Source organism: Meleagris gallopavo, chromosome 1 (assembly GCF_905368555.1).
Source record: "Meleagris gallopavo chromosome 1, MGAL_WU_HG_1.1, whole genome shotgun sequence".
Lineage (NCBI taxonomy): Eukaryota > Metazoa > Chordata > Aves > Galliformes > Phasianidae > Meleagris > Meleagris gallopavo.
The window spans coordinates 82371697-82395616 of NC_139404.1; the positions used below are offsets into that span (position 1 = coordinate 82371697).

The window sequence follows — 23920 nt, forward strand, 5'->3', positions numbered from 1 at the left end:
TTGGGTGCTGCACTATCAATCCAGAGCTCTGGTCTGCACAGGAGTTATGATGGTGCCTGTGAGGCCACTGCTTGTGGATTGCCTGGTGTTTCTGTTTTGTTGTTATTTTGCAGGATGTTATGTTACTGTCTTATGTGTCATAACATTTGTCCTGCTGCCAGAGGCAGCCTGTTGGGTCCCCTGGCCAAATGCAAAGCACCTCTGTTGCTTGGGAAGAGCTTTAATGGATGGCTGCCTTTATTCATTATTTCACTTATGTACTTGCTGCTTTACACATTCTTGTCCTCTCTTTGCGACAACTTCCACCCTATTTGCATTAATCAGAAGAACTGTGACTTTCCTACTCTCAGAGTAGGCTGGAGAGCCGTAACTCACTATTGGCAAGAAGCCCCGCTGGCGACTGTGGCTTGTGAGAATACATCACACCCAGCTTTACTGAGAAATCTCAGGTGCTTTTTCAGGGTTGCAGCTTGCACCGGCACCTGTGATGCTGGGCCTAGTGTATTGTCTGCACCTGAGCTGCCTGGCTCAGGGGCACTGTAGGCACATTTGGGGCTATTTAGTCTGGGCAAGAGGAGGTTGAAGGGAGACCTTACTGTTCTCTTCCAATACCTTAAAGGTGATTGCATGAGAGCGGGGTTGGTCTCTTCGCACTGGTGGCAGGATGAGGGGAAATGGCCTCAACTTGCGCCAGGGTAAGTTTAGGTTGGATATCAGGAAAAACTTCTTTACAGAAAGGGTGGTTACGCACTGGAATAGGCTCCCCAGGGAGGTGGTTGAGTCACCATCCCTGGGTGTGTTTAAAAATCGTTTGGATGTGGTGCTCAGGGACATGATTTAGTAGTGGGTTGTTAGAGTTAGGGTAGTATGGTTAGATTGTGGTTGGACTTGATGATCTTGAAGGTCTTTTCCAACCTGAACAATTCTATGATTCTGTGATTCACAAGAGTCTCCACCTTTACAGCAGGCAAGTGACCCTACTGATGTGTACGATGCATAGAGGCAGTGGTTCTGGGGACTCAGTGAGTTACCTCGGATCCTTGTGAAAGCAGTGCTTGCAGTCATGTTTTTGTTTTGCTTGTTTTCTTGTGCTGCTACATAGTAAATCACATAAAACTCACTTTCTTTGTATTTTGGTTGTGGTCTTGTAGTGATTCTTTTACATCCTGTTTAAAGTCCAAATTTCTGTAATGTACGGTAAAATTTCAAAACATGTATCTCCTATTGCCCTTTCACCATATTTTCTTAATTGATCATAACCATACATGATGTTTGAGGTGGCTGTTATCAGCACACAACATAAAGCAGGATATGCACTATGTTATTCAGTAGTCTTTCTTTATTAAAACCTTCCCTTACAAAGGTGTGGGGATTTTTTTGTGTGCATAGGGTCTTTTTTCCCAGCTGTACTTTAGGCATTAATTTGGACACTTGAAGCACGTGTGTTCCGTCTCAGTCAGCCTGAGGAGCCTTATTTCTTACAGTGCTTGATGCCTTAGAGAGAGGTAAGAGTGAGTGACTTCAGTTTAAACAAACTTGCTAGGATTAAATTCTCTTCAGGTGTGTGTGTGAAAATAATTCTTTATGGTCAGTGAATTAGATGCTCTTCTTTGACAACAGTTTTCCTTTTATACACTGCTTTTGCCTGGAAAGATGGTAGGAATCTACACGTTTTGGGTGTGTTAACCTAACAATTTAGTGATGTGCTGAGTGAAGTGTAGCTGAAAGGCATTTTAGGCATTAGCAAATCATAGAATCACAGAATGGTTGGGTTGGAAGGGACCTCACAGCCTACCCAGTTCCAACCCTGCTGTGGGCAGGGCTGGCAGCTCAGGCTGCCCATGGCCCCATCCAACCTGGCCTTGAGTGCCTGCGGGCATGCACTAAAAGCTCTGAGTTCATGCTGATATTCAAAACAAAATTAACAAACAAGAAGATCTTTGTTTCCTACTAATGACCTCAAGGTGAGATGACCTGTAAAAATTATAAGACTTAAGTGTTTTGGGAGAGTGGTACTTGTTAGTGATGCTGCAAATTGAGGTTAGCAAACATCCCCCTGGATCATGTTGCTGGATACGTACACTGAGTCAAGAAGGTGCAGTTTTGCAGGGATTTCATGGAGAGGGTACTGATGAGTGTGTGGCTGCTTGAAAGGCACTGAGATGACTGTGGCTCAAAATTAATACAGGGATGAAAGCTTTCCATTTCACGGCTGCCACTTCTGATTTGGCAGTGATGAAGAAGGACTGGAACTGCTGGCATGTTTTTGAATGATGTATGTGAATTGAATCTGTGATCTCAGCGTGTTTTTTACTGATGTGTCTCCTCATCATTCTAATACTACTTGTCCAGATCTGCCAGCCCAAGGGTCAGTGTGAATGGACCATGACTGCTTAGGTACTCTTTAATTGCCAGGATTTTCTCTATGGCAAGACATAATGATTGCTGCATGTCTCACATGCTGCTACTGTTCAAGGTGTGCCTTGCTTTGTCTCTATGGCAAATCATAGGCTACCCTGAGCTGGGAGGGACAGTGAGGAAAGCAGAAGAACAGCTCATGTTATCTGCCTGCACTTGTGTGTTTGACACTGTGCTGCACATCATCCTTGTCTCTGAATTGAAGAAAGGTGAATCTGATACATGGGCTGTGAAGTAGATCAGAAATTGGTTGGTTGGCTGCACAAAGAGTGTGGTGAACAGTCAGTGTCCAGGGGGAGAGCGATGTGCCTCAGGAGTCGATATTAGGACCAGAGCTGTTTAACAACTTTGTTGGCAGCGCAGGCAAGGGTACCGAGCACACCCTCAGCAAGTTTGCAAGTGACAGCAAGTGGACTGGTGCAGTTGATGTGTTGGAGGGAAGGGATGCCATCCGGAGGCAGGTTTGCAAGGTGGGCCTGTGAGAATGTAATGAGGTTCACCAAGGCCAAGTTGTGAGGTCCTGCTCCCATTCCAGAGGAGAGATGTGAAGATGATCAAGGGGCTGGAGCACCTCTCCTTTGAATACAGACTGAGGGAGCTGTACAGTTCTCCTTTTTAGTGGGGACACTTGGTGGCTTTCCAATACCCTACGGGGCTGCAGGAAAGATGAAGAAGCACTCTTTGTCAGGGATTGTAGTGATAGGACAAAGAGTAACATTTTTAAACTAAAAGAGGGCAGATTTTTATTAGACATAATGAAGAAATTTTTTACTTGGTGGTGAGACCCTGCCACAGCTGCCCAGAGAAGCTGTGGATGCCCCATCCCTGGAGGTGTTCAAGGCCAGGTTGGATGGGGCTCTGAGCAGTCTGAGCTGGTTGGGTGGCAGCCCTGCCCACAGTAGGGGGTTAGAACCACACAATCTTTGAGGTCGCTTCCAACCCAAACCATTCTGCCATTCTATGTCATCATTGAGACAAGCTGTGTTTGGCCAACACCTGTCGTCAGCACTGCTTTTTGCTTTGTTTACTGAGTAAAAGTAGTAAATTATAGGTGTCTGTACCACTTATACTTGAATTCTTCAGGACCTTTTGTGCCTGCACTGGGTCCTGGGTTATTACCAAGATCTGCTGCTCTCCCTTGGACGCCTCATTTGATTTCTTTCCTTTTTTCTTTTTTTCTGATTTTTGCCTGTCTCTCCATGCTCCACGCACACGTTGTTCAAATGATAATTACTTGTGCTCTGCTAGAGCATTAGACTGGATTTCATTATCGCCTTCCTTATTAACTACTGAAACTTTGCGGTAACGTTTGGAAGCTTCCAGCAGGAGCGGCCGACCCCATCAGAGTGAGTTGTGCAATATGTGTTTGTGACGGAAGCAAATCTTCAGGGAACTGAAGCAGCTCTCAGCTCCTCCTGGGTGAAGCAGTTTATAAGGTCAGAGCCAGAAAATCGCGGTTATTCGTCCCTGTTATTACTTCCTGAACATTACTGTTATTAGTCCCTGAGCAGGAACTGGAGCGGGCATAGCGGCATGCTGTAAAGCAGGTAGATGGTTTCTGGGATTTGCAAGGAGAGTGCTGATCTTAAACTTAATCCTCTTCCATCCCTGGGAAGGAGTGAGCACACCTGAATATCAGCACTGTTTGAAGGTCATGGGATGGTGTCAGTTGGTTTCAGGCCGATCCCTGGTGTGTGCAGAGGTGAATTCCCCTACCACCTCTGCATCTTGCGAAGAAACCGGAGGCGTGTGTGGATCATAGGAGCTGACCTTGCCTTGGGTCAACCATGAGGTGTGCTGAGAGGCTTTACACACGCACAGCTGCTTTTTCTGTGGCTTATGCTGTTTGGACCCTGGGAATGAGAGTGGCTGCATTTCCTGGAATGTGGGGCATTGTGGAAAGCATGACCCTGGCCAGAGGCTCAGTATGGGTACCTCCCAGCCCTGGCTCCCCTTGGGAGCTGCCTTGGTGCTTCTAGAGCTGGGCTCTTGGAGCTGTGACCTGTGATTAGGAGGGCATAGCCCGTCTCTTGGCGGTGCTGGAGTCTATGGGCTTGGTTCTCATTTCTGCAAAGCGCTGCATGCTTTGTCATGTGAGTGGGACAGCTGGCAGCTGTTACCCTGCTGTCTGGAGCTTCTCCCAAGGGTGAGGCTCTTGGGGTGAGGAGCCTTCCGTGTACCACAGCCGTCTCAGATGCTAATAGGTTTTAATGGGCGCTGGGAGGCGGCTGACCCACATCATAATTATATACGAGGAGAACATAGTGGCCCTCATTTTCACGTTATACAATGCGTAACTGCTGTGCTTGTTCTCATGTCTCCTGTAGGTCATAAGTAAGCTGAGGCTTTCAGCCAGGCTTGGGTGGACTGCCTGCCAAAAGTCAGGGGCAGTGAAGGACCCAAGGGGTCAGAACAAACACTTCTGGTGCCAACAGATAGCGAGCGGGAGGCACTGGCTCAGCATCCTGCAGCAGCCTGTCCCAAAGAGTGGTGGGAGCTGGTAGAGTTTCCTTGCCTGAAGTTTGCCCACTTCTCACAGCCGTGGGACCTGTGCTGCCCACAGCTTTGTGAGCATCTCTGTCAGGGGCTCAGCCCAGCATCTGCAGCACCAGGCTTTGGCTGTGGTAGCTCAGGTGCTTGGGGCCAAATGGGCAGCACCAGTCCAAAAGTTCTCAGATTTGGCACTGTTAACACCGATTGCTGTTGTATATTTGTGTAAGTGGTAGCGCTGGCACAGGCTTAAAGATGCTTGTCATTAAATGTGTCACTCTGCTATTTATTTTATTAGTATTTTTATGCATCTCTCTGTGTAACCCAGAAACACAGGTGCCCTGTATCAACACAGTGGGTGATAAAGTTCACGTTAATGGTTATAGTTGTACTTAACGGTGCTGAGCCAACCTGGCAGAAGGAACAAAGTGTTCAGGTGGGTGGTTGGTTTATAGGGTGATATACTGCTTGATGGTATGGCAGAGGTAGCCTGAAGAGAGCAGCTTTTACATAGGCAACGCAACACAAACTGGAAAAAAAAAAAAAAAAAAAAAGAAAACCAACAACCTGAAGACCACTGAACCTGCTGTGGTTGGAGCCAGGAGCAACTGGTAGCGGGGCTGTCATGGCACCTGCTGGTCCACACAGTGGGAGGCTGGCAGGTGTGCGGGCACCTCATCCATGGGTGATGTGAGGTCACCGAGTTGGTGTGAGCTGAGGATAGGAGCTTGGAGTTGAATTATTTTATAGTGTATTAATCAGGGTGTATGCTATGAGTGCGTTGTGACATGTGCTCCTGAAGGACACACAGGTGCTCTAAGGTGTCTACGATATTAGACCAAACCCTGGAATAAGACATTATTTTTATTAATAGTTCATGCTTGGACTTTGCTCTCACATGGTAAATTAGGAGATAAATTATCTAGATATCTCTTGGTGCTTTGAAAATGAAAGCTTTTTGTTTCTCTAATGCCATGCACGTACGGCATGAATTGTAGGAGTGAGGCTGTGTCTAAGGAAACCGTGATCCACGCACCCCTGTGATTGATCACAGTGTCAGCCCACTGACTGCTAGGAGCCAAATGGCTGCATGTTCCTTCTTAACGCTGTGCATTCGGCCTGCCTGCAGGGGAGGATTTTAGTGCTTCAATTACCGTGTCTTTGTGGAGCCCCAGCAGCACATCAAGCAGCTGAAGGTGGTGTTTGCAGGCTGCTCCTGCTCTGCGTTGGAGATGATCAGATACTTATGCTAAATGCTGTAGCATGCAATAGCTGTGCTTGTCCTCCTAGCAGATGGCAAAAAGTTCAGCAGGCCGCTTTTCTAATTATATTCCATTCCAATTATGAAGGCTTTTTCAAGAGCTTGCTTTGGGATATCAATGTTTTGTTACTCCAGCACAAAGAAATTCTGCCTGGCAATCCGCTTCACACAGAATGAAATGATGGTGACTCCAGCAAGACGCTGGCTGCCAAACCTCATCAAGTCTCTGGGCAGCCCTGCCAGGAGCACCCTGTGCTCAGTGCAGCACCCAGCCCAGCTCTCAGCCCTGCAGCTCCCTCCTCCTGCTGCTGCGACTCACACCCTCCCTGTTTCATGCTAAGGACACACCATTACTACTCAGTGGCTGGCACCCCAGGCTCAGAGAATGCGAAGACGAAGGTGCTGAACCTTTCAAATGATTGTTTATTTGAACAGCACAGTTGCAGGTACTGCTGCAGCCTCTGAGGGAACAACTAGCTGAGAGAGAAGGAAGCCACTGCTTCATCATAGATCACTTTGTTCTAGAGCAGACACGTAACATTTGGTCAAAGGTGGCAGCAGTAGTTTTTGACAGTGACAATGGATGTTACCGATGTGTCAACCCTCTCAGGCTCAGCTGGAAATGAGAACGATGTCTTTTATTTCTGAAACAGGTGCAGTACTTCTTCAAGATTCTGGACAACTGAGAGCCCCCACCCTCAAAGCAGAAGGCATGGGCACAGAGCAGTGTTCATTCATTTATTTGTCCAATATGTCAACCTGACTGAAATACAAGATCAACAAGAGCACTGTACTCCTGGCTAGTATTACATGTTAGAACATAGAGTTTTGCACTTTAGACAACATTTAACACCATTCTATGGGGTACTGCATTGCTTTTATAAAGTTTAAAATAAAGATTTATTTTCAAACATGTGACTTTGGTTTATTTCATACATTACACTTCCTTGCAGAAAAAATAAAATTGTACAACTGCATAAATATAAAATTCATCCACCATGAAAATGGTTAAAACATTCAATAAAGACATTAGCACCACAGTGTGCGATGCCTCCAGAAGGAAAAAAAAAAAAAAGAAAATATACAAAGCAAAGAGTTGTGCCTATCACTGAGGACAGCAATAGCCTGACCCAGGTCTCTCACAGACACACTGGAGAATGAGGGAAGAGGTGGAGAGAGAGACAGCATTCGCTACAAAGCACAGTACACAATCATCTATTCTCTTTAACCTCACTTAAGTTAGTTTAGCCTGCCACCCCTCCAAATAAAACATCCTAACACCACAGAAAAGTCAGAAGCCTTATGGAGTGCTGTTGAATAGAGTCTCACAGGTGGGCCTTTCTTTTCAAAGGAACAAAATAATGAGAAGTATCATGCCAGTTCTAGTCCCATTGACTATTTACACCTTGGACAGCAGAAGTCTTTGCTCACAAGAAGTAGAAAACAGATACGATACATGGCTTGAAAAATGACCAGAGTATGCACCTATAGTACTGTACACTAAATAAAATACACAAGGCAGCAATACTTAGGGGCCAGAAACACTGCTTACTACAAGTCAGTTATGGAATTATAATTTACAGTAAAAATGGGCATGTCCCAAGGCTCAATTCTGTTTTCTTTTGTCATTTACAGTAGAATAAATATTTGTCGCTATTGCTACACTTGGTTTACATTCTAACCTAGTAAATGCAGAAAGCTAGTGTAAAGCATATAGATTACGTGTAGGTCCCATACGTATGACAGTTTGTTCAAGACTAGTAGGTTTTCTTTTTTGTTCTTTTTTTTAAACCTTTTTTAAATGGCTAGGAGGAAGAGGGGGAGAGAGAGAGTTGTGCTTACAATCAGCTGCTTCTTATGTCAAATTTAATATCAAAGCGTCCCTGGAAGCGGTCTTTGTCGCTGTACTGGATGTTCTGCCCATAGGCCCTGCATTCCACACGCACTTCCACATCGTAGGTCAGGTTGGTGAACTGCACTGCCACCAGTGGTTGCAGGTAGTGTGGCTGCAGGAGCTTGCCATAGTACGGGTAGTACTGCAGGGCAAAGCCCGGGTAACCACCCATCCCATAGTACTCCACCGTGCCTATCTTGTCTGAGTCTTCATCCCTCTGAGATGGGGAAAAGAACAAACGATGAAAACACCCATTCTGTAGCTGTGTTCTCTCACGTTATCTGGTTTATTTTATCAGTACGGTGCCCTCTCTCTGGTGACCGCTGCTCCTCGCATCCCCAGCCTCACCAGGCCCTTCCCAACCTGAAGGCCACCAGGGAGCTGCCCACCCACCAGCTCCCAAGCTGGGCCTCCTAGCTCAGCACTTTTTGCAATTCATTTGTTTCAAAACTCACTCAACTGCTTCTTTGTACATTCAGAAGTCAGCACAGCTTCTTGAGTGACCACTGTCTTTGGTTAAACAAAAAAAACAAAAACAGAAACAAAAACCCTTCTTCTGCTTCTCAGCAGCTTTAGCATTCTAAGTAAATATCTCTTCACGAGAGCTGTTTCCCAGCCATCCCTGCTAAGAACTGCAGTACAACGCTCTGCAGCCCTACAGCCACTTCTGGCCTCGCCCTCGTGGTGAGGGCACTGCTGTTGTTCATCACTAAGGGCACTTGAGAAGCTCCCACTACTGAGGAAAGAGCTCCCATATGAAAGCCACCCCAACCTGCTGAAGAGCAGCAGGAGGCAGTTACTATCAGACTCTGCCTGCCTCTGCCTGCAGTTCCCCACCTCTCCGTTGTTATATCTCACTTACCTTGGCAACACAGTGGACAGGAATGAGAAAGGGGTTGTATTTTCCTGCAAGACCTAAGGGGAGGCTCTCATTTTCTGGTGCCTGGAAGAAACCCAAAAGAGGGCAATGTTAACACACTGGATGATGCATCCTCACAGACTGGGATATCTTTGCAGCAGCAGAGCTCAGTGGCACCAAACCACAGCCAACAGGAATCCCTCTGGCTCAGCTTCCTGAGGCCATAGCCATCGCTGGCAGTTCTTGGGACAGACAGGCAGAGTGACACAACTGTGAGCCCTGCAGTGCACCCAAGTAAAGCTGCTATCTGCTCCTAGAGACATTTTCATTTCATGGAGTCACTGAAGAAAGCGTCTCACGTTTGCTTGTGCAAATGTCACCCAGTGGCAGAAGGAGATGCAGTGCTGGGAGGTTGCCAACCTGACCGCCAGATAAGCACAGTCAGGACTGGAAATACACAGCAAAGAACAACAGAGGTGGTCACACCCTGACAACGTTCCTGAACTTTGACATCACTCATGTGAAAAGGCTCCAGGAAAGATGGCAGTGCCAGCTATGCAGAGCTCAGATCAGCCTGGCAAACACCATTCCCCACACAAAAGCTGTAGGGTTTCTGCCAAAGCGTGGAACTGGGGAACAAATGAACACTGCCTCAGATACACACACTTGAAGTCACACTGTGCCCAGATCCTGCTCTTCAATGCACACCAGACACTCCTCTCCCTCAGTCACACTGTGCATCTTTACAGCACCCTGCAACTGCACAGACTAAGCACAGGAAGTTCCTGGGATCAGATAATTCAAGATCCAACTGATCTCCAGTATCACAGACAGCCATCCTTTTGTAGAAAAGTTTGCCTCCAAGAACATTAGTGAGCCACCTTTTGCCCTCCTCTCAACTACACCTACTGATGGTGATGAGGCTGCCTGATGTACCAGTGCATGGCTTTCCACCCAGGAGATGGAGCGGTGTGCTGAGCACCTTGCCTCATTCAATAACTTGTACTCTGCCTCTGAGTTCTCGCAGAATTTATGGGCATCTCAATGGGCTGGGGAAAAAAATAAAATAAAAGCAGTTCCTGCCCAGATTAACTTCCTTCAACAGTTGCCACAAACCTGCCTCTCAGTGCAGCACCAAGCATGGGGCAGAACAGCAGGCACTCATGGTTTTTTTGACGTTGCATTCAGTAACCCAGAGCTCACCTTGTCTTTCTTGCTGTGAGAGCTGTACCAAACTCCCAGATGTAGTTTACAGTTCATAGCCTAATACCTAATAATACAGCACTGCTGCATTGAACTAAGTGGTTTTAGCAAGGCAGGCAGCTCTGCAGAACCTTGGGAAGGCATCTGAGGCACAACACAACTGGCTGATCCTACTGCAGACATGATAGGTCTGGAACTGTCATACAGCAGCACACAGGTAACATGGGTTTTTATCATTGGAAGAAAACACCTCATTGGAGTAATTCAGTTAGCAGGCTTTGCAAGTCACCAGACTTGAGCAGGAGTCTGCACTATGACAGCTCACGGCTACTTGCTGCAAACCTGCAGCATGCATTCTCTGTTGCTTTTTAATGAAGCCATTTTTAAAGCCGGCCATACAATGGTCTCACAGTCTCTCATTTGCAGAACAGGGTTAATACTGATCTCTCTATAGAGACAGAAAAGCAGGCACAAGCTGACTTTTCCAGAACCACAGCAAATTTGCAGCCAGCTTCCCATCCTCATCAGTAGCTTCAGTTAGAAAGGGAGGAAGTACTTGCCTTAGGTTTGAAGCCGATAATTCTGTTGAGCTTGACGAGAATGCATGGTTTGCCCTCCTTGTACCCAAAGGTGTTATCCTGTAGCCCAGAGCAGTTCTCCAGCCACTCACGTTTGAACTTGCAGACCTTCTTCTGACCTTGGTCATCATTGTATGGTCCTCTCTCTTTGTAATCCATAGGTACGTCTATCACGGGGGAGGAACGGAAAAAACAACCACATGCAGTGTGACCTTCTTCTCATCAGGGACAGCCCTATTTCTGCATCACTGTGCCCTCAGGATTTCCACTTGCCCACATGGGCAATGCCACCTCCAATACCACCCCCCAGGCCTGCAGCACAGGCCTGTGCCCAGCTGTTCCTCCCCGTAAACAGACTGATCGCAGCCCAGTGCATCTGTGGGGCTGTCTGCCTAACTGAGAGTTCTTATGGGCTACACAAGAGCAAACGTTGGCAATACAATAGCACAGAGATTGTTTTGGTAACTTTTTGTAACTGAGGGATCCCCGCAGATTTTACATGCATGTGTTAACGGGTTATCGTCTCATTTCCCTCTGATATCTTCCAGATGTTTTGCAGAACTGCATCAACACCACTGACACAGGCCCCAGAAAAGTCACCAGTAAAACTTCCCATGGCTTTCAGGGAGGTTATAAGGTCAGTGCTATATGCTGTGGAGAATCAGCTGCAATCTTCTCCAAGAGAAATCTGCAAGTCCCCAGCCACATATCCTTTGCAATAAGCTTCTGGTACATCCCCGGCCAGGTCCGGTCTGTCCAAACCCATCTTTAAATGAGCAGCTGACAGAACTGGAACCAAAGCCCACCAGTTAAAGCCTACCACGTGGTGCTGGTATGAGGAAAGGGACAGATGAAGACAGAAAATGCCACTACTGACTCTCAGGTGCCAATGGACCTGACAGAGGCACTGGTCAGAGCCCTCAATGTAGGAAATAATCAGGACTTACCTCCGCAGTCCTGAAATACGATGTTGTCAGTCTGCTCACCAGCACTGTACTTGCTTAAGAACCCCTCCAGATTCTTCACATATGGGTCATAGCTTTTGGGATCGGAGACAGTAAAGGAAATTTCTGTCTTTTGTACCTGAGGGACTTGAGTCAGTCCTAAGGAAAACAAAATCAGGAAGAAAACATTAAAGAGCTGCACGGCCTGTGGGCAGTACTACACACAGAAAGCACAAAGCAGTATTACTAATCTGTGTTTTTCAGGCCTCACGACTCACAGAAAACAACTTAAGCTCACTAGAGGGGAGGTTCTGAAGGGCTCTTATCTCCAGTTTCCACCAAGAGTCTGGAATATTCGTCATGAGGTTTGCATCACTGCACAGATAAAATCACAGCCCCAGAAGGAAGGCTACAAGTCAAGGTTTTCTTCCAGAAAAACAGCCAACTGCAGGCCCCTGCCTCCTCGCCAACGACAGCAGGAAGCTGCCTGCACCTGAGAGCAGCCACACCATGAGCTCCCAGGGATGCTGGCTCCTACACACGCATACCTCACAGGGTGACCTGGAAAGCTGCAATGCTATGAGCTGGGAAACACCACTCCACCAGAGAGATGCTTCAAGGCTGTCCTGTATCCTGGGCTGTCCGATTGGCTCCAGTTTTGACTTCAGGAGGACAAGCAGAAAAAGAATGCATGGAATAGATATAAGCAGTGTCCGTAGATGATGAAAAACACTAAGCCCTTTGTCTGTCAGTATGGGACTTGGAAATAGCTGCTCTTGCGTGAAGTTCAGGTCATATTTTAATTGAATGCGCTGATGCATGGCTAACACTTACATTTAAAGCAATGGGAACTGGAATTCACGCTGCCTTCGCGGCTGCCACTGTAATTACTCAGGTCTCAACTTTTGTTCAGTTTGCCATCTTCACTTTAGCAAGAACAAAAAAACGAGCAGGAGAGCAGCATTTCCTTTGACAGCTCGGAAGAGGTCTGCTGCCAACAAGTTTCTCCAGCACAAGGCTCGGGCAGCTCAGCAGGTTGGCCCCAGCTGGAAGCAGCTTGTGACTCCAGCCGTTTTCCTAAAGCCACTCTTGTGCTTCTGCTCAGCCCCTGCTCGGCCAGCTCACCACTCCCCCTACCCACTGAGATGGAGTTTGTAACCTGGGACAAAGATGAGCTTTGTTCCCCCTGAAGGCAGCTCCTGGTGGCTGAAGATAGTGAGACACCTGGAGAGCAGCTTGCAATTTCAGGTTTTATTCCAAGCAGCAGCTTTGCCCCCTCCAAGCTCCCTTTGGTACAAACTGCCCAGGCTCAGCATTACATATTTAGAAGCAGTTCACCATTCCATCAGCAGAATTAAGTCTCACCCTTCAAATTTAGTGGAGCTTTCAATCCCTTTTCAAGCAACTCCTTGCTTTCTTGTCCTGCCAATGTTATAAATGCATAAAATAAGTTGAGTTTGGTTTTAAAGGACTTCAACCTATCCCAGCAACTCTCCTCACGTTACTGATCCACCAGGAAGCAGTGAGTCTTGCTGAGAGTTACTCAAAATGACTCTCTGAGCCTGCCTCTTCCAGAGTTCAAGTTACAGTTATCAGTTGAGTGAGTAAATATAATACTGAGGAAAGCTCGGCCAGGCTTGCTAAGTTTTGCTGAGGCCATTGAGCTGTTAGCTCACTCAGACCTGCTAGCAGCAAGGAAGTCCCCACTTGCTTTTTATCACACCCACAGCCACCCAGGCAAGCACAGTGAGGGTGAAGGGCAGAGGAAGCCTTGCAGCCCCTGTGAAAGCCCCGAGCTCGTTGCCAGGAGAGCCCAGTACCAATCTTCCACCCACCCACAAGACCTGGAGAACAGGCTCCCAGTCCATCCTGCAAACCTTTGTAGAGCAGCACCAGAGCCCAAGCAGCAGCTCATGCAGCAGCTCCAAGAGGAAGCTCTTCCTGGCCACAGCCATCAGCCACAGCACAGCTCAGCTGCCCTCAGCCCAGCACTTCAGGGAGCCGTGCTTTGGTGGCACAGGGGCTTGCTTTGTTCGGGACAAGAACAAAGTACAGATCAGCTTTTCCATTTTGGAGACAAACAAGTGAACCTATGTGAAGACAAAAGGTGCTTGATGCTTACTGAAAACCTATCAGTGGTTTCCACCACAACTTCCATACTCACATGCATGTGACTGACTGCACACACAGCCCTAAGCACAGGCCTATCATTTATTTCCTTGTTATTCCTTCTGTGCCATCTGTACATTCACACTCAAAACAAAAGCTTCAGTACTGTTACCAGAGTGGCACCACAGGTAAACCCTTCCTGAGCAACTCCGTTTAAAAAGAACATGCTGATTTGGTAAGACAAGAGGGGGGAACCACTCTAAAACATTGTGATCTTTCTGAAAGCTTCTCATCCCTACTGGGAGAACCGAAACAAAGCATCAGAGTGGGGGCTGAACCACCCCAGTGCAATCTGCCAGGGGTTGGTGGACAATAAGGAAGTACAAGGCTGCATAAGGCTCTGAGGGACTCGTGCTCATGAGGCAGCCATTCATCAACAAGCTCTGGAAGACAGAAACGAACCCTAGAGTGTTCCCACGGCCAGAAGTCCAAACAAAACTCTCTCCATTTTCAAATTACATGTGTGCCACGGGTCACCTCGTGTCATTACCAGTCATGTCTGGTGATGCTGCTCATAACATGGAAGAATCAAGGCACTCATTTCCAGGAAAACGGCGACAAAACCACTTTTGATTCTGACATACTATTTCTGTAATTGCCTCGGAGAGTGCATTGCTAGGCAGTAAGGTCACTGTTTTCACTTGACTGACACTGTCTGCACAAGAGATGAACGGTGCCTCGCCTCAGTAACAGATACCACCTTTCACTGGTTTCTAACTCCAAATGTACTGAAGTATCTCAAACCAGACAAGTCTGACAAGCCCCTAATTCTTTTTCCAGACACAGTTCCACTCCCAGAATACTGCTGCAGATTACAAGTGCACTTACTCTATTTCATTTCCAACTGAACATTCCGTGTTCTAGCATTCTAAGCTACAGGAGCACCACTTGAGAAAAGGCACTGTCCTGAAGGTGAAGGAGAAGAAACTAGAAGCAGTAGGTCAGGGCTGTTACTAGCAGTGTTGTGCAAGTCTGTAGGAACTACAGTTGCTTCATCACGCAGTGCTCATTTCCCAGCACCGTGGTTCAGAATGAGTCTAAACACTACTTGGGTGACACAGATGACAAATTTAGCAACCACTACACCAGTCCTACTTCACACCCCACACACTAAGTAAGGGTGGGTTTTCAAAGCCTCCATGCTAACTGATTGCCCTTCCAAACTCTAATCACCCTCTATCTCATCGCAGAAGTGCAAAAAGCAGGTGCAGGTTTCCTAGAAATACAGTAAATCTGCTTGACTTGGAGGCAGACAGTGTCCCTAGAGCTTGAGATTCAGATGTTTTTCATGCTTAGGTGCTGAGATAAAAGACAGAAGCAGAAGTGTGACTCAACGGGAGGTGGTACAGGCCTCTTGGGGCTTTCCTATCACCCTGGCTTCCATTTCCCCACTGCTATCTGAGCTGAATTAGCTGAGTGGAGAACACACAGCAGAGCAGCCCTTCCCACCGGATGCTGCCCAGGCAGCATTTAACACGGCAGAGACACGAGCCCTCCCAACCAGAGAAAGCCACCTCCTTTTTGCCACCACTTCAAAGCACGCGTAGCACTGTCTGCAGGGCACACCATGGTCCGCAGGAGCACCACGAGATGGCAGGATACACAGCCCCATTTCCATTGGGGAAGAAGAAAAATGGATTTCAAAAAATAAACATTTAATATTCTGTGTTTAAGAGGCTCTTCCCTGCCAGCAGGGCGAGTGCTGTGGCTAAAGCAGAGTCTGAGGCAGAGCACGCACGGAAGCCTACAGTGCCTACTGCCACAGCCTCAAGGCTGGACAAGAGGTGACCACACTGCCCCTTCTCCCAGTGCAGGGAGAAAGAGGGAAAAGCACTATGGAAGGTATGGCAGTCAGCTGCCCTAAAGCTGCATCACATCCCTGTTGTGCTCAGCACACAGATCAATTAGCATATACAAATGACATTTGGCTACAAACAGCACTTTACGGCTATATTCCCACATCAGTATCTTCTGCTGCCGTTTGGAACCTTTCATACTGCAGAAATAGAAGGACATTATAGCAGCCTCTACAGCACTTCCTCCTGTGAACCTTGAAAGAGAGTCAAGTATTCACCCTTCCCAACCATATGGGATCACAAAATGGTCTTGCTCAAGGACAAAGGATTTAAAAGAACAAGATGAGGTTTTCTAGCTTCCCAGGACATCTGGGACCTAACAAGCTGCCACTATACGTACTTGGCTTGCAACTCTCCCTACGAGAACCAGGAACTAGAATTGCATAACGCTTTTCTTTTTTAAACATAGTTCATAGGCTGCAGGGCTGCCAGTTCATGGAAAATTAGAGTTAGATGCTCACCAAGCACGTGAGTGAACATGTGCTAATTGCCAGAGGTGCAGTTCTGTTAGCAATACAGAGAGACCTCTGCATACTGTAGAATCACAGGGATTACTGACAGCTCACGGCATCCCCTGCACCACACGACAAGGTCAGTCCCTATGAAAGTTTTATGATGCATTGTGATCTAAGAGGTGCCATGCTGCAGAACAAGGAACAGACACCACAGTAAGAGCCACCCTTCACCTGTCCACATGTGGAGAAAAACATCAGATGACGCCCTGCGAAAGGCTGTGTTGTGTGCATATGCCATTACAGCTGTTCTTTAAACCTTCTCAATTGGGCTGCATGCTGTCATTTGTTCAGGGTTGGATTCTCTTATATGGCTTGATTTCAGTCCCAGAGCTCATTTCAAACTCAGAAAATCCCTTAGAGCCTTTTTATTTCTTCCTCTGTTTCAATTTCTATAGTACACACTAAGACAGCATCTTGAAATTCATTTCCCTTTATTTGTTAAGGAAAGATAAAGCTCAGTGGTGCAGTAGGCAATTAGGAGACAAATAACATCCTGCAGGCTGAAATCTTGCAAAGAAATTTTACTACAGAGTTGCTCTGCAATTAGCTGTGTAACAGCAGTTTGTGATCCTAAGAGTTTACCTAGAATGAGTAATTAGGTGACACTGGACTAAGCAGCAAGACTGCCTGGATGCGACCCAAGATCCACTTTTCTGCTCATTATTTCATGCCTGGGCTTCAACTGAGGAAAAACACATTTAAGAAATATCTATTCCCCATTAGCCATGTTTGTCTTTCAAATGCAGACAACAACAGCTCTGGTCAGTGTCAGCAGTATGGAGTCCTTACTGCCTTACAGCCTGATGCAGAGGTGGAACAGCCAGCATCAGCACTGAGGGCAGCGCTTATCCCAGCCATCCCAGTACCTTAAGAACTGCCACACGCTGACAGCAGTTCCTTTCTCTGTTCTCAAAGTGTTGGTGGAAAAGCAGTTATCCAAAAGAGACGATTCTTTGCTGAGATACTGGCACCATCTGGTGCAGGCAGCACTCCCTGCGTTGCTGGAGCAGGGAACAGTTACGGCACAGCCCTGCAGACAGCAGCGCTGTAAGACGCCGTGTGACACCAGAGCCAGCTTCTGTAGCCACAAGCCATCAGCCTCACAATTGTCACTTAAATACCACCGTTATTAAAAGCTGTTTTAGAGAGCAACTGGAGACAGATCATTACCATACCCAGTGCCAAGCAGCCTCAAGGTCACCCGCGATACGGGAAGGCAGCAGTTGCGCAGCTCCCCCCACGCGCAGAGCTGCCGCAGGAGGCAGCAGGCAGAGCAGGGACCCTGCGGCAGCGGCCACAGAAGGCGGGCTGGGCACAACTCAAGCAGATACCCGCATTTCTGGCAGACCCCTGCTTGATCTAGCAGAGGAAAGCTGTGCATCAGGAGACACCAGACTCACCTCTGATCCTCCCACTGCACATTCGCTGCTGCTATTGCCTCCCGGAGCTCGCAACTTAGCATTAACCAATGCGATTCACTAAGCACATTCAGAACTGGATACCCCTTTCTCCTTGTGCACCCCACTGTCACTGACGAACGTTTTACGTTTGTCCCCCTATTTTCCCCATGGGAACATAGTGGCTATCAAAGAATCTGAACCCAAGCTCTTCGCGCAGCTCATTCCCAAGTGAAGTCTGAACCTCACCCCATTGCTTCAGTTTAAGGGGAGAGTGTTGATCCAGGTTCAAGCTTCTCTCAGACAGGAGGAACGCCTGACGAGCTGCAAGCCTGAGCTCTAACAGGACTGCCTTCAAGCTCCAGTGCTGCTCACAGAAGGCCTGGAACATACCCACCCCCTAGCAATAGGCACTGCAGCAAGGAGATGCCGTTTTCATCCTCCTCCCTGAGGTGAGTAACTGAACTGCCCCCAGAACAGTCTGCACCAGCCATCACGTGGGTCCATCCAGTTACCTGGGGGTGCCACACGGTCCTGGTACTTGGGTTCAAATTCACTGACGGTGAGTAACATCACTTGGATGGTCCCAATGAAGATCCCTGCCAGGCAGCCGTAGAAGATGACATAGAAGAGGAGGATCTTAACTGCAAAAGAACGGAAAGATGAATCAAGCCCTAAGACTCAGTATTCTGAAGCACAAAGGTTAAATTGTGTTCTTCTGTATTTCCACGGATCCCTCAGCTAAGCAATGCCACCACAAAGTGACAGGCTTTGGTGGGACACGAGCCCAGCACGGAGAAGACAGGCTGCACACAGTAGGTTTCTGAAGGACACTCATTGCACGTTTCTCCAAGCCTCAAAGTTGCTTCCAGGGAATCTTAAGGAGCCATTAGATTCTGGTTTGTGAGCACTGGTAAAGTCTAACCTTCCCTAGTAATACAGAATCTGGCTTCTATCCAAGAACAGGACCAGGAACTGGGCACAAATAATCACCGATGCTCCATCTCAAATGTAGAGAAGGACTTATACGCATCAAAGCACTCCGTATTTGCCAACGGCCTGCATCTCTAAAGGAAGCCCAGCACTGCCAATGCCAATTAAAAAGAATTCTGTAATAATGAAAGACTGAATTCAGTTTTGGTCTGAACAGATATGACTAAAATAACCTCGGACACAGTGCAGCTCATATTCTGGATATCGGTTACTGGTTTACAGAGATTATCTCAACTGATTAACTGTACGGTAACATGCTGTACAAGGCATCACCAGGATAAGCCAGCCCATGCCAAGCAACTGTATGCTAATGGGGCCGCAGGGACAAGCCAGGCAGCGCAGCAGGTGCTGAGCACTTGATCCCAGTGCCCTGACCTTGCTGCAGGCCAGGGAGAAGCGAGGCCTGTTTGGAGGCCTCAAGGTGAGCAGATACAAGGGCAGGGGAGGACACAGCAGGTGAAAGTATTCCTCCTCTCCTGAGCCCCAGTACAAAAGCCTCCATCAGGTAAGAAGCCTCTTGATTAACGCAGCTGTCTTTGGCTGGTTTTGTTTCTCATCTGCTAAGGAACCAGGAGCAGGGGAACTGCCAGCAATGGAGGCTGAGGGATGCGGTGAGCAGGCACTCCATCCTCTTGTCCTCCTGGTGCATACCACAGCCAGGGCTGGCGGGTAGAGCTTGGTGCAACAGCGCGGTTCTCCACGAGTTAAAAAACACTCTTTGGTATCCAGGCAGCGTAAAGCCAATGGCTGTGACGTCAGAAGCATTTGGAAATTTTTTCCAGAGCACGGTCATAGGAGGTGCTGTTGTAACAAACCAAACACTAACGCCGTTGTCTGCAGCGTAACGACGCCTCTGAGCTCTGTAACATCAAAAGGCCGGTGCTGGGAGATAGCACATTTAATCAGCTTCCCAGGCAGGATGCTCTTAGCACCAAAGGCACCTTAAAGGTCAAGCTTTCAAAAAACACACAGGTCCGGTCCCAAGCACACGGCACCGTATGAGAAAGCGGCCCGCAACAGGTCGGCACGTCCCTGGGCATAGGACCAGCAGCCCAAGGAGTCACCCTGAAGCGGACACGGGCACCTGGCGGGTAACACAGGCGTGCCGCAGGGAAGGCACGGAGAGCGCTACCCAACATCACACCGCCCGCAGCCGCCGCCAGGCTGCGGCACCCGCGTCGCGTGCGCATGGAAAGCGGCAAAACCCTCTTAAGGGTCATTCGTGCGGCGCCCCGCGAGCAGATGCGCGCCGGGAGGGCGAGCATCGCCGCACGGAACCGCCTCCTCGTCCTCGCGGGCGCGCAAACGGACAGCCGCTCTCTCGCGGCGAGGCGCAGGCAGCTCGGTGTCCTTCCTCCGGGGAAGGATAGAGCGGAAGAAGCGGGGCGCAGCCGGGAGGCCGCCCGCCCGCCCGCCGCGGCGATGCCGGTGAAGGCGCCCCAAGGACGAGGCGCCCTCGCCAAGGTCGGCCCACCCCGCCCCGCCCCACCTGCACGCCCGCCCCGCCGCGGTAGGCGCGCAGCCCCCGGCCCCGCCGCAGCCCCGCCGCAGGGGAGGGAGGCGTGGCGCTCCGCGCTGCAGTGCCCGCCGCCCCCGGTCCCGCACTCACACCAGCTGCCCCCGGTGCGGCCCAGAAGCTCCTTCTTCTCTGAGTTCCAGATGAACTTCTTCCAGTTGCCGTCGCCGTCCTTGGCCTTCCCGCGGGCCATGGTGAGCGGGCGGGGGGCGGCGGGAAAGAGCGAACGTTAGTTCGGACGGGCCCGGCCGGTACTCCGCGCCCCGGGCTCGAGGAGGCGTGGGTGCTCCCGCCCGCGCTGAGGGGCGGCCGGCGGGGGACGCTACCGCGAAGCTGCGGCGGCGACGGGCGAAAAAGAAGCGAGCGGAGCCCACCGGGCACGGAGCGGCCGCGCTCCCCGCCCGCCGCGTCCCTTCATATACGCCGCCGGCTCCCGCCCCCCCGGCGGCGCGACCAATGGGAGCCGGCGGCGGGGCGCGAGGCGGGCCGGGCGGGGCCCGACGGGCGGAGTCGGGCTCGTGAGGGGCTCGTGCGGAGCTCGCGCCCGCGCTGGCGGGTGCGCGCGCAGGTGTGGCGCCGCGAGCGGGTGGTGGCCCCGCGCCTCCTCGCGCCGCGCTCGCGTGCGGGGAGCTCCGCGCAAAGCTGGCGCCGCCCCCGCCGCGCGGCACCTGCCGGCAGCTTCTTTTGTTTCCCCGTTGGGGGGGGAAGGTGCGGGGCGCAGCCGCCCTGGCAAGGTGACCCGCGGGGGGGCTGCGGCAAGCGGCGGTGTGCGCGGGGCTGCGGCGCGGGGAGCGGGGGAGAGGCGGGGCGAGCGCTCACGCCGCGGGGATGGCCGTGCGGCGCAGAGGGGTGGGCGGGGTGCCCCTTCCACGTGAGCCCCACCGGTTCAGCTGCCCACGGCCCCATCCAACCCGGCCTTGTGCGTCTCCAGGATTGGGGCACCGCTGCTCCTCTGGGCGGCTGTGGCGGCCCCTCACCGCCCTCTGAGTAAAAAATTTCTAATCTAACCTAAATCTCCCCTCTTTTAGTTTAAAACTGCCTCCCCGTGTCTTAGCACCATCCGCCCGTGTAAGAAGTTGGTCTCCCTCCTGTTAATTAGCTTCCCTTAAATACTGGAAGGCCACATAATGAGGTCTCCCTGAAGCTTTCTCCAGGCTGAGTAAACCCAGCTCCCCCAGCCTTTCTTCACAGGTCCCATGGCCAAAGCACAGCCACAGCCCCTGAGGCAACCAATACTGAGATGGTTTATGGGGCCTCGGCCTGCTGAGGCCGCATGGGAACGGACACCCTGATGGTGCTTCCCAAAGCCTCCCAGGCTCGTGTGCTAGAAGCGTCATGCAGGAGAATGGAGTGTTTGAGTGTGTTTAAGTGGGAGTGTCGCTTTGCTGAATGCTCCATGGATATCCATGGCGTGTCATGGGTATCAGAGGAAGCCAGCTCTGTGGCACCTTATAGGTGATGAAAGGAGCCAGCCACATGGACTTTTGTCCTAGGTAGGTTAGGGGAACTTGCTCCCAATGGCGTTCAGACAGCTGATCTTCTAAGGGGGAAGAGGATGAGTGGCATCTGTCTTTTCCTCCGTGGTGTTTGTCAGAGCTCATCTTTAAAGAGACCTGCTGATGGTGGGCGATAACAAGAGCAAACACAGACAGCAGGATCTGATACCCAGTGAACATCGTGTGCCTTGTAGGGAGGAGTATCGGTTACGAGTTAAGAGGACTGTGATTACAATCAAGCCAATAAACAAGACGCTGTGGGAGGAATAGCTGCCCATGTCCAGTGCACAGATCCCAGTGCTATAGCTATTGCAGCCAGCAAGGCAACATCCTCAGCTGTGGGCCGCCCACTCTGCCTGGCTGCCTGGTAAGAAAACCGGCTCCCTCTGATATCCTGGATGCCCCTCATGGCCTCAGCACCCTGCCCTGCAGCAGCCAGTGTGATGTTGCCACATAAGTGTGTTCATGAGGCAGCTTGTCCATGGATGCTGTGTCTGGCCATGTCTGCAAGCCAAGAAAATCCCACACAACTTGGCTTAAGTCTGGTGGAATGGCAGCAACTAATGCAGCCCTCCCCTCCTTGCCTTCTGTCCAAGCAACAGGGACACCCAAAGTGAAAACAGCAGGTTTATGGCCATTGAGAGTAAGTCTGGAGAAAGCAACTAAGATGAATGATCCATCTAACCTGAGCAGCCGTATCACGGTTACAGAATAAATGGCCACTCGGAAACATGATCTTTCTCTGAGCACGTTCTCTCACTACCAGAACTGATGGTGCCTGTGGAAGCTGAGGTGCAGGAGAGCCTGGCTTCATTGCTGTTTGCTTAAGGATCATCACCGGGAAACTTCCTGCAAGAGTTTGTATTTCTGGGCAAACACAGAAGCCCTTTTGGGTTGGCAGCAGCACCAAATCCCTATAACTGCACAGGACAGGGCATGCAGGGTCTGGGATGGGCAGAAGGCATTTAATGAGGGTTGTGCACCATTTCTGCAAACCTTTTTCTGAAGCTGCCATCCCATGCACGCTCAAGACATGTGCTTTGCTTGATGTCAGCACATTATCCTCCCTGCATCAGCAGAACTAACAGGCAACAGGGTGCCATATTTTATTCAGATTTACCATTTGTTTGGCTGCTCAGATATCAATCAGGCCGTCTCTAAGGCCACCAGTATATGATCTGATCTTTTGAGGTGATAAGGGCCTGAGGCAACTTTAGAAACTGCCAAGAACAAAGAACAAAATGTGCAAAGGCATCTACATCCAGATTAGCTGTGGGAGGAAGGACAGGGCTGGAGAGAGCTGCACGGCAGCACCTAGGAAAGAAAAACCCGTGGGATGGACTTTGTTAGGGTTTATCTTTCCACCCTTTGGAGCTGGCTTGTGAAGAGCACTCTGGTTTCCTCCAGTGGGTTTGGGCATAGTTGTCCAACAAGGATATTCCTTGGGGTTTCCTGCATTATGGGACTGGAAGAAAGCAAAGGTGTCCCACTGAAGGTCAGATGGAGGGCAGACATTGTGCAGCAGCAGAGAAGGGCATGGCACAAAGCAGAGCAAAGCCATCGTTTGTCTAGCTTGGTGTTTTGGGAAATGAGGCACTATGATTGATGGTCACGGGCAGAAAGCATAGGTAAAATGTGAGAACTGTCTCTGAAGGCAGGTGCGGTCTGTGCTATGACATGCCATAGAGGAAGAGGCAAGGCTTGCTGTGAGGAGGGGCTCACAGGCTGTGGGACTGAGAGCTACTGTAAGATGTCAGAAGTGGGCAAAATGACATTAAACAGTTACTGCTCATGGGCTGCCACCAGCAACAAATGGGGCTAGGCCTCTTCAGGCTGGCATGCCTGGAGCTGGAAAAGGGCAGCTGCTTGAGAGCTTGGCACAGGGCCTGCAGCACACACAGCAGGTGAGAGGGGGTGAGGAACTGCATGGGCAGTGGAGCCCTACAGCACACAACCCAGCCTCTCCTGCTGAAAGCCAGGGGCCAGGTGGCACACAGGCATTTTATGACATTTTACAGCCCCCTGGGAGCTGCATGTGGCCTTGAGGGAAGAGGAATGACCTTCAGGAATCACCCTCTGTCCCCCCAGGAGGGGAGTGCCAGCGTGTGGTTCCCACACAGCTTCCTGGTCCTGCATGGCACTGTCCTCTGATTTTCAGCGTCACATTGGCTCAGGTGGGACCTGTAGCGTCCCAGAGCATGGTATGGCAAAAACAGATTCTAGGTCTTCCTCCTTGTTCCCCACAGATGTGGGATCAAGAGGGATTAGTTTATAGACACACATGGTTGGTCCAATGAATGTGACAAATGCATTTGAACCGATTTGCCACAC

General features: G+C 49.8%; 2 protein-coding genes across 4 annotated transcripts in view; one reads left to right on the forward strand and one right to left on the reverse strand.

Annotated features, from left to right (window-relative positions):
• Nucleotides 1-7249, forward strand: part of NME7 (NME/NM23 family member 7) — an 89750-nt gene extending 82501 nt beyond the window's left edge. For 2 of the 3 annotated variants that reach the window (XM_085238098.1, XM_085238104.1), the window contains one exon: nt 6823-7249. Coding sequence is in view for 2 of the 3 variants with exons in the window: in XM_085238104.1 (XP_085094230.1) it covers nt 6823-6855 (33 nt within the window). In the remaining variant the exon portion in view is untranslated. Of the gene's footprint in view, nt 1-3734; nt 3855-6822 lie in introns of all 3 variants that reach the window. The other variant, XM_085238093.1, reaches the window with a different exon arrangement.
• Nucleotides 6894-20504, reverse strand: ATP1B1 (ATPase Na+/K+ transporting subunit beta 1). The gene is made up of 6 exons (XM_085238126.1): nt 20187-20504; nt 18100-18228; nt 11651-11806; nt 10686-10870; nt 8926-9006; nt 6894-8280 (listed from the first exon to the last, which is right to left on the reverse strand). The coding sequence occupies exons 1-6, from the start codon at nt 20284-20286 to the stop codon at nt 8014-8016; spliced, it is 918 nt and encodes a 305-aa protein (XP_085094252.1). The 5' UTR covers nt 20287-20504; the 3' UTR covers nt 6894-8013.
• Nucleotides 20505-23920: the final 3416 nt, after the last annotated feature.

Coding starts and splice junctions, on each gene's coding strand:
- ATP1B1 (XM_085238126.1), bottom strand. CDS start 20,286: ATGGCCCGCGGGAAGGCCAAGGACGGCGACGGCAACTGGAAGAAGTTC. Junction 11,807..18,099: donor GGACCGTGTGGCACCCCCAG/GTAACTGGATGG, acceptor TGTTTTCCTTAG/GACTGACTCAAGTCCCTCAG. Junction 8,281..8,925: donor CTGTCCACTGTGTTGCCAAG/GTAAGTGAGATA, acceptor TCCCCATCTCAG/AGGGATGAAGACTCAGACAA.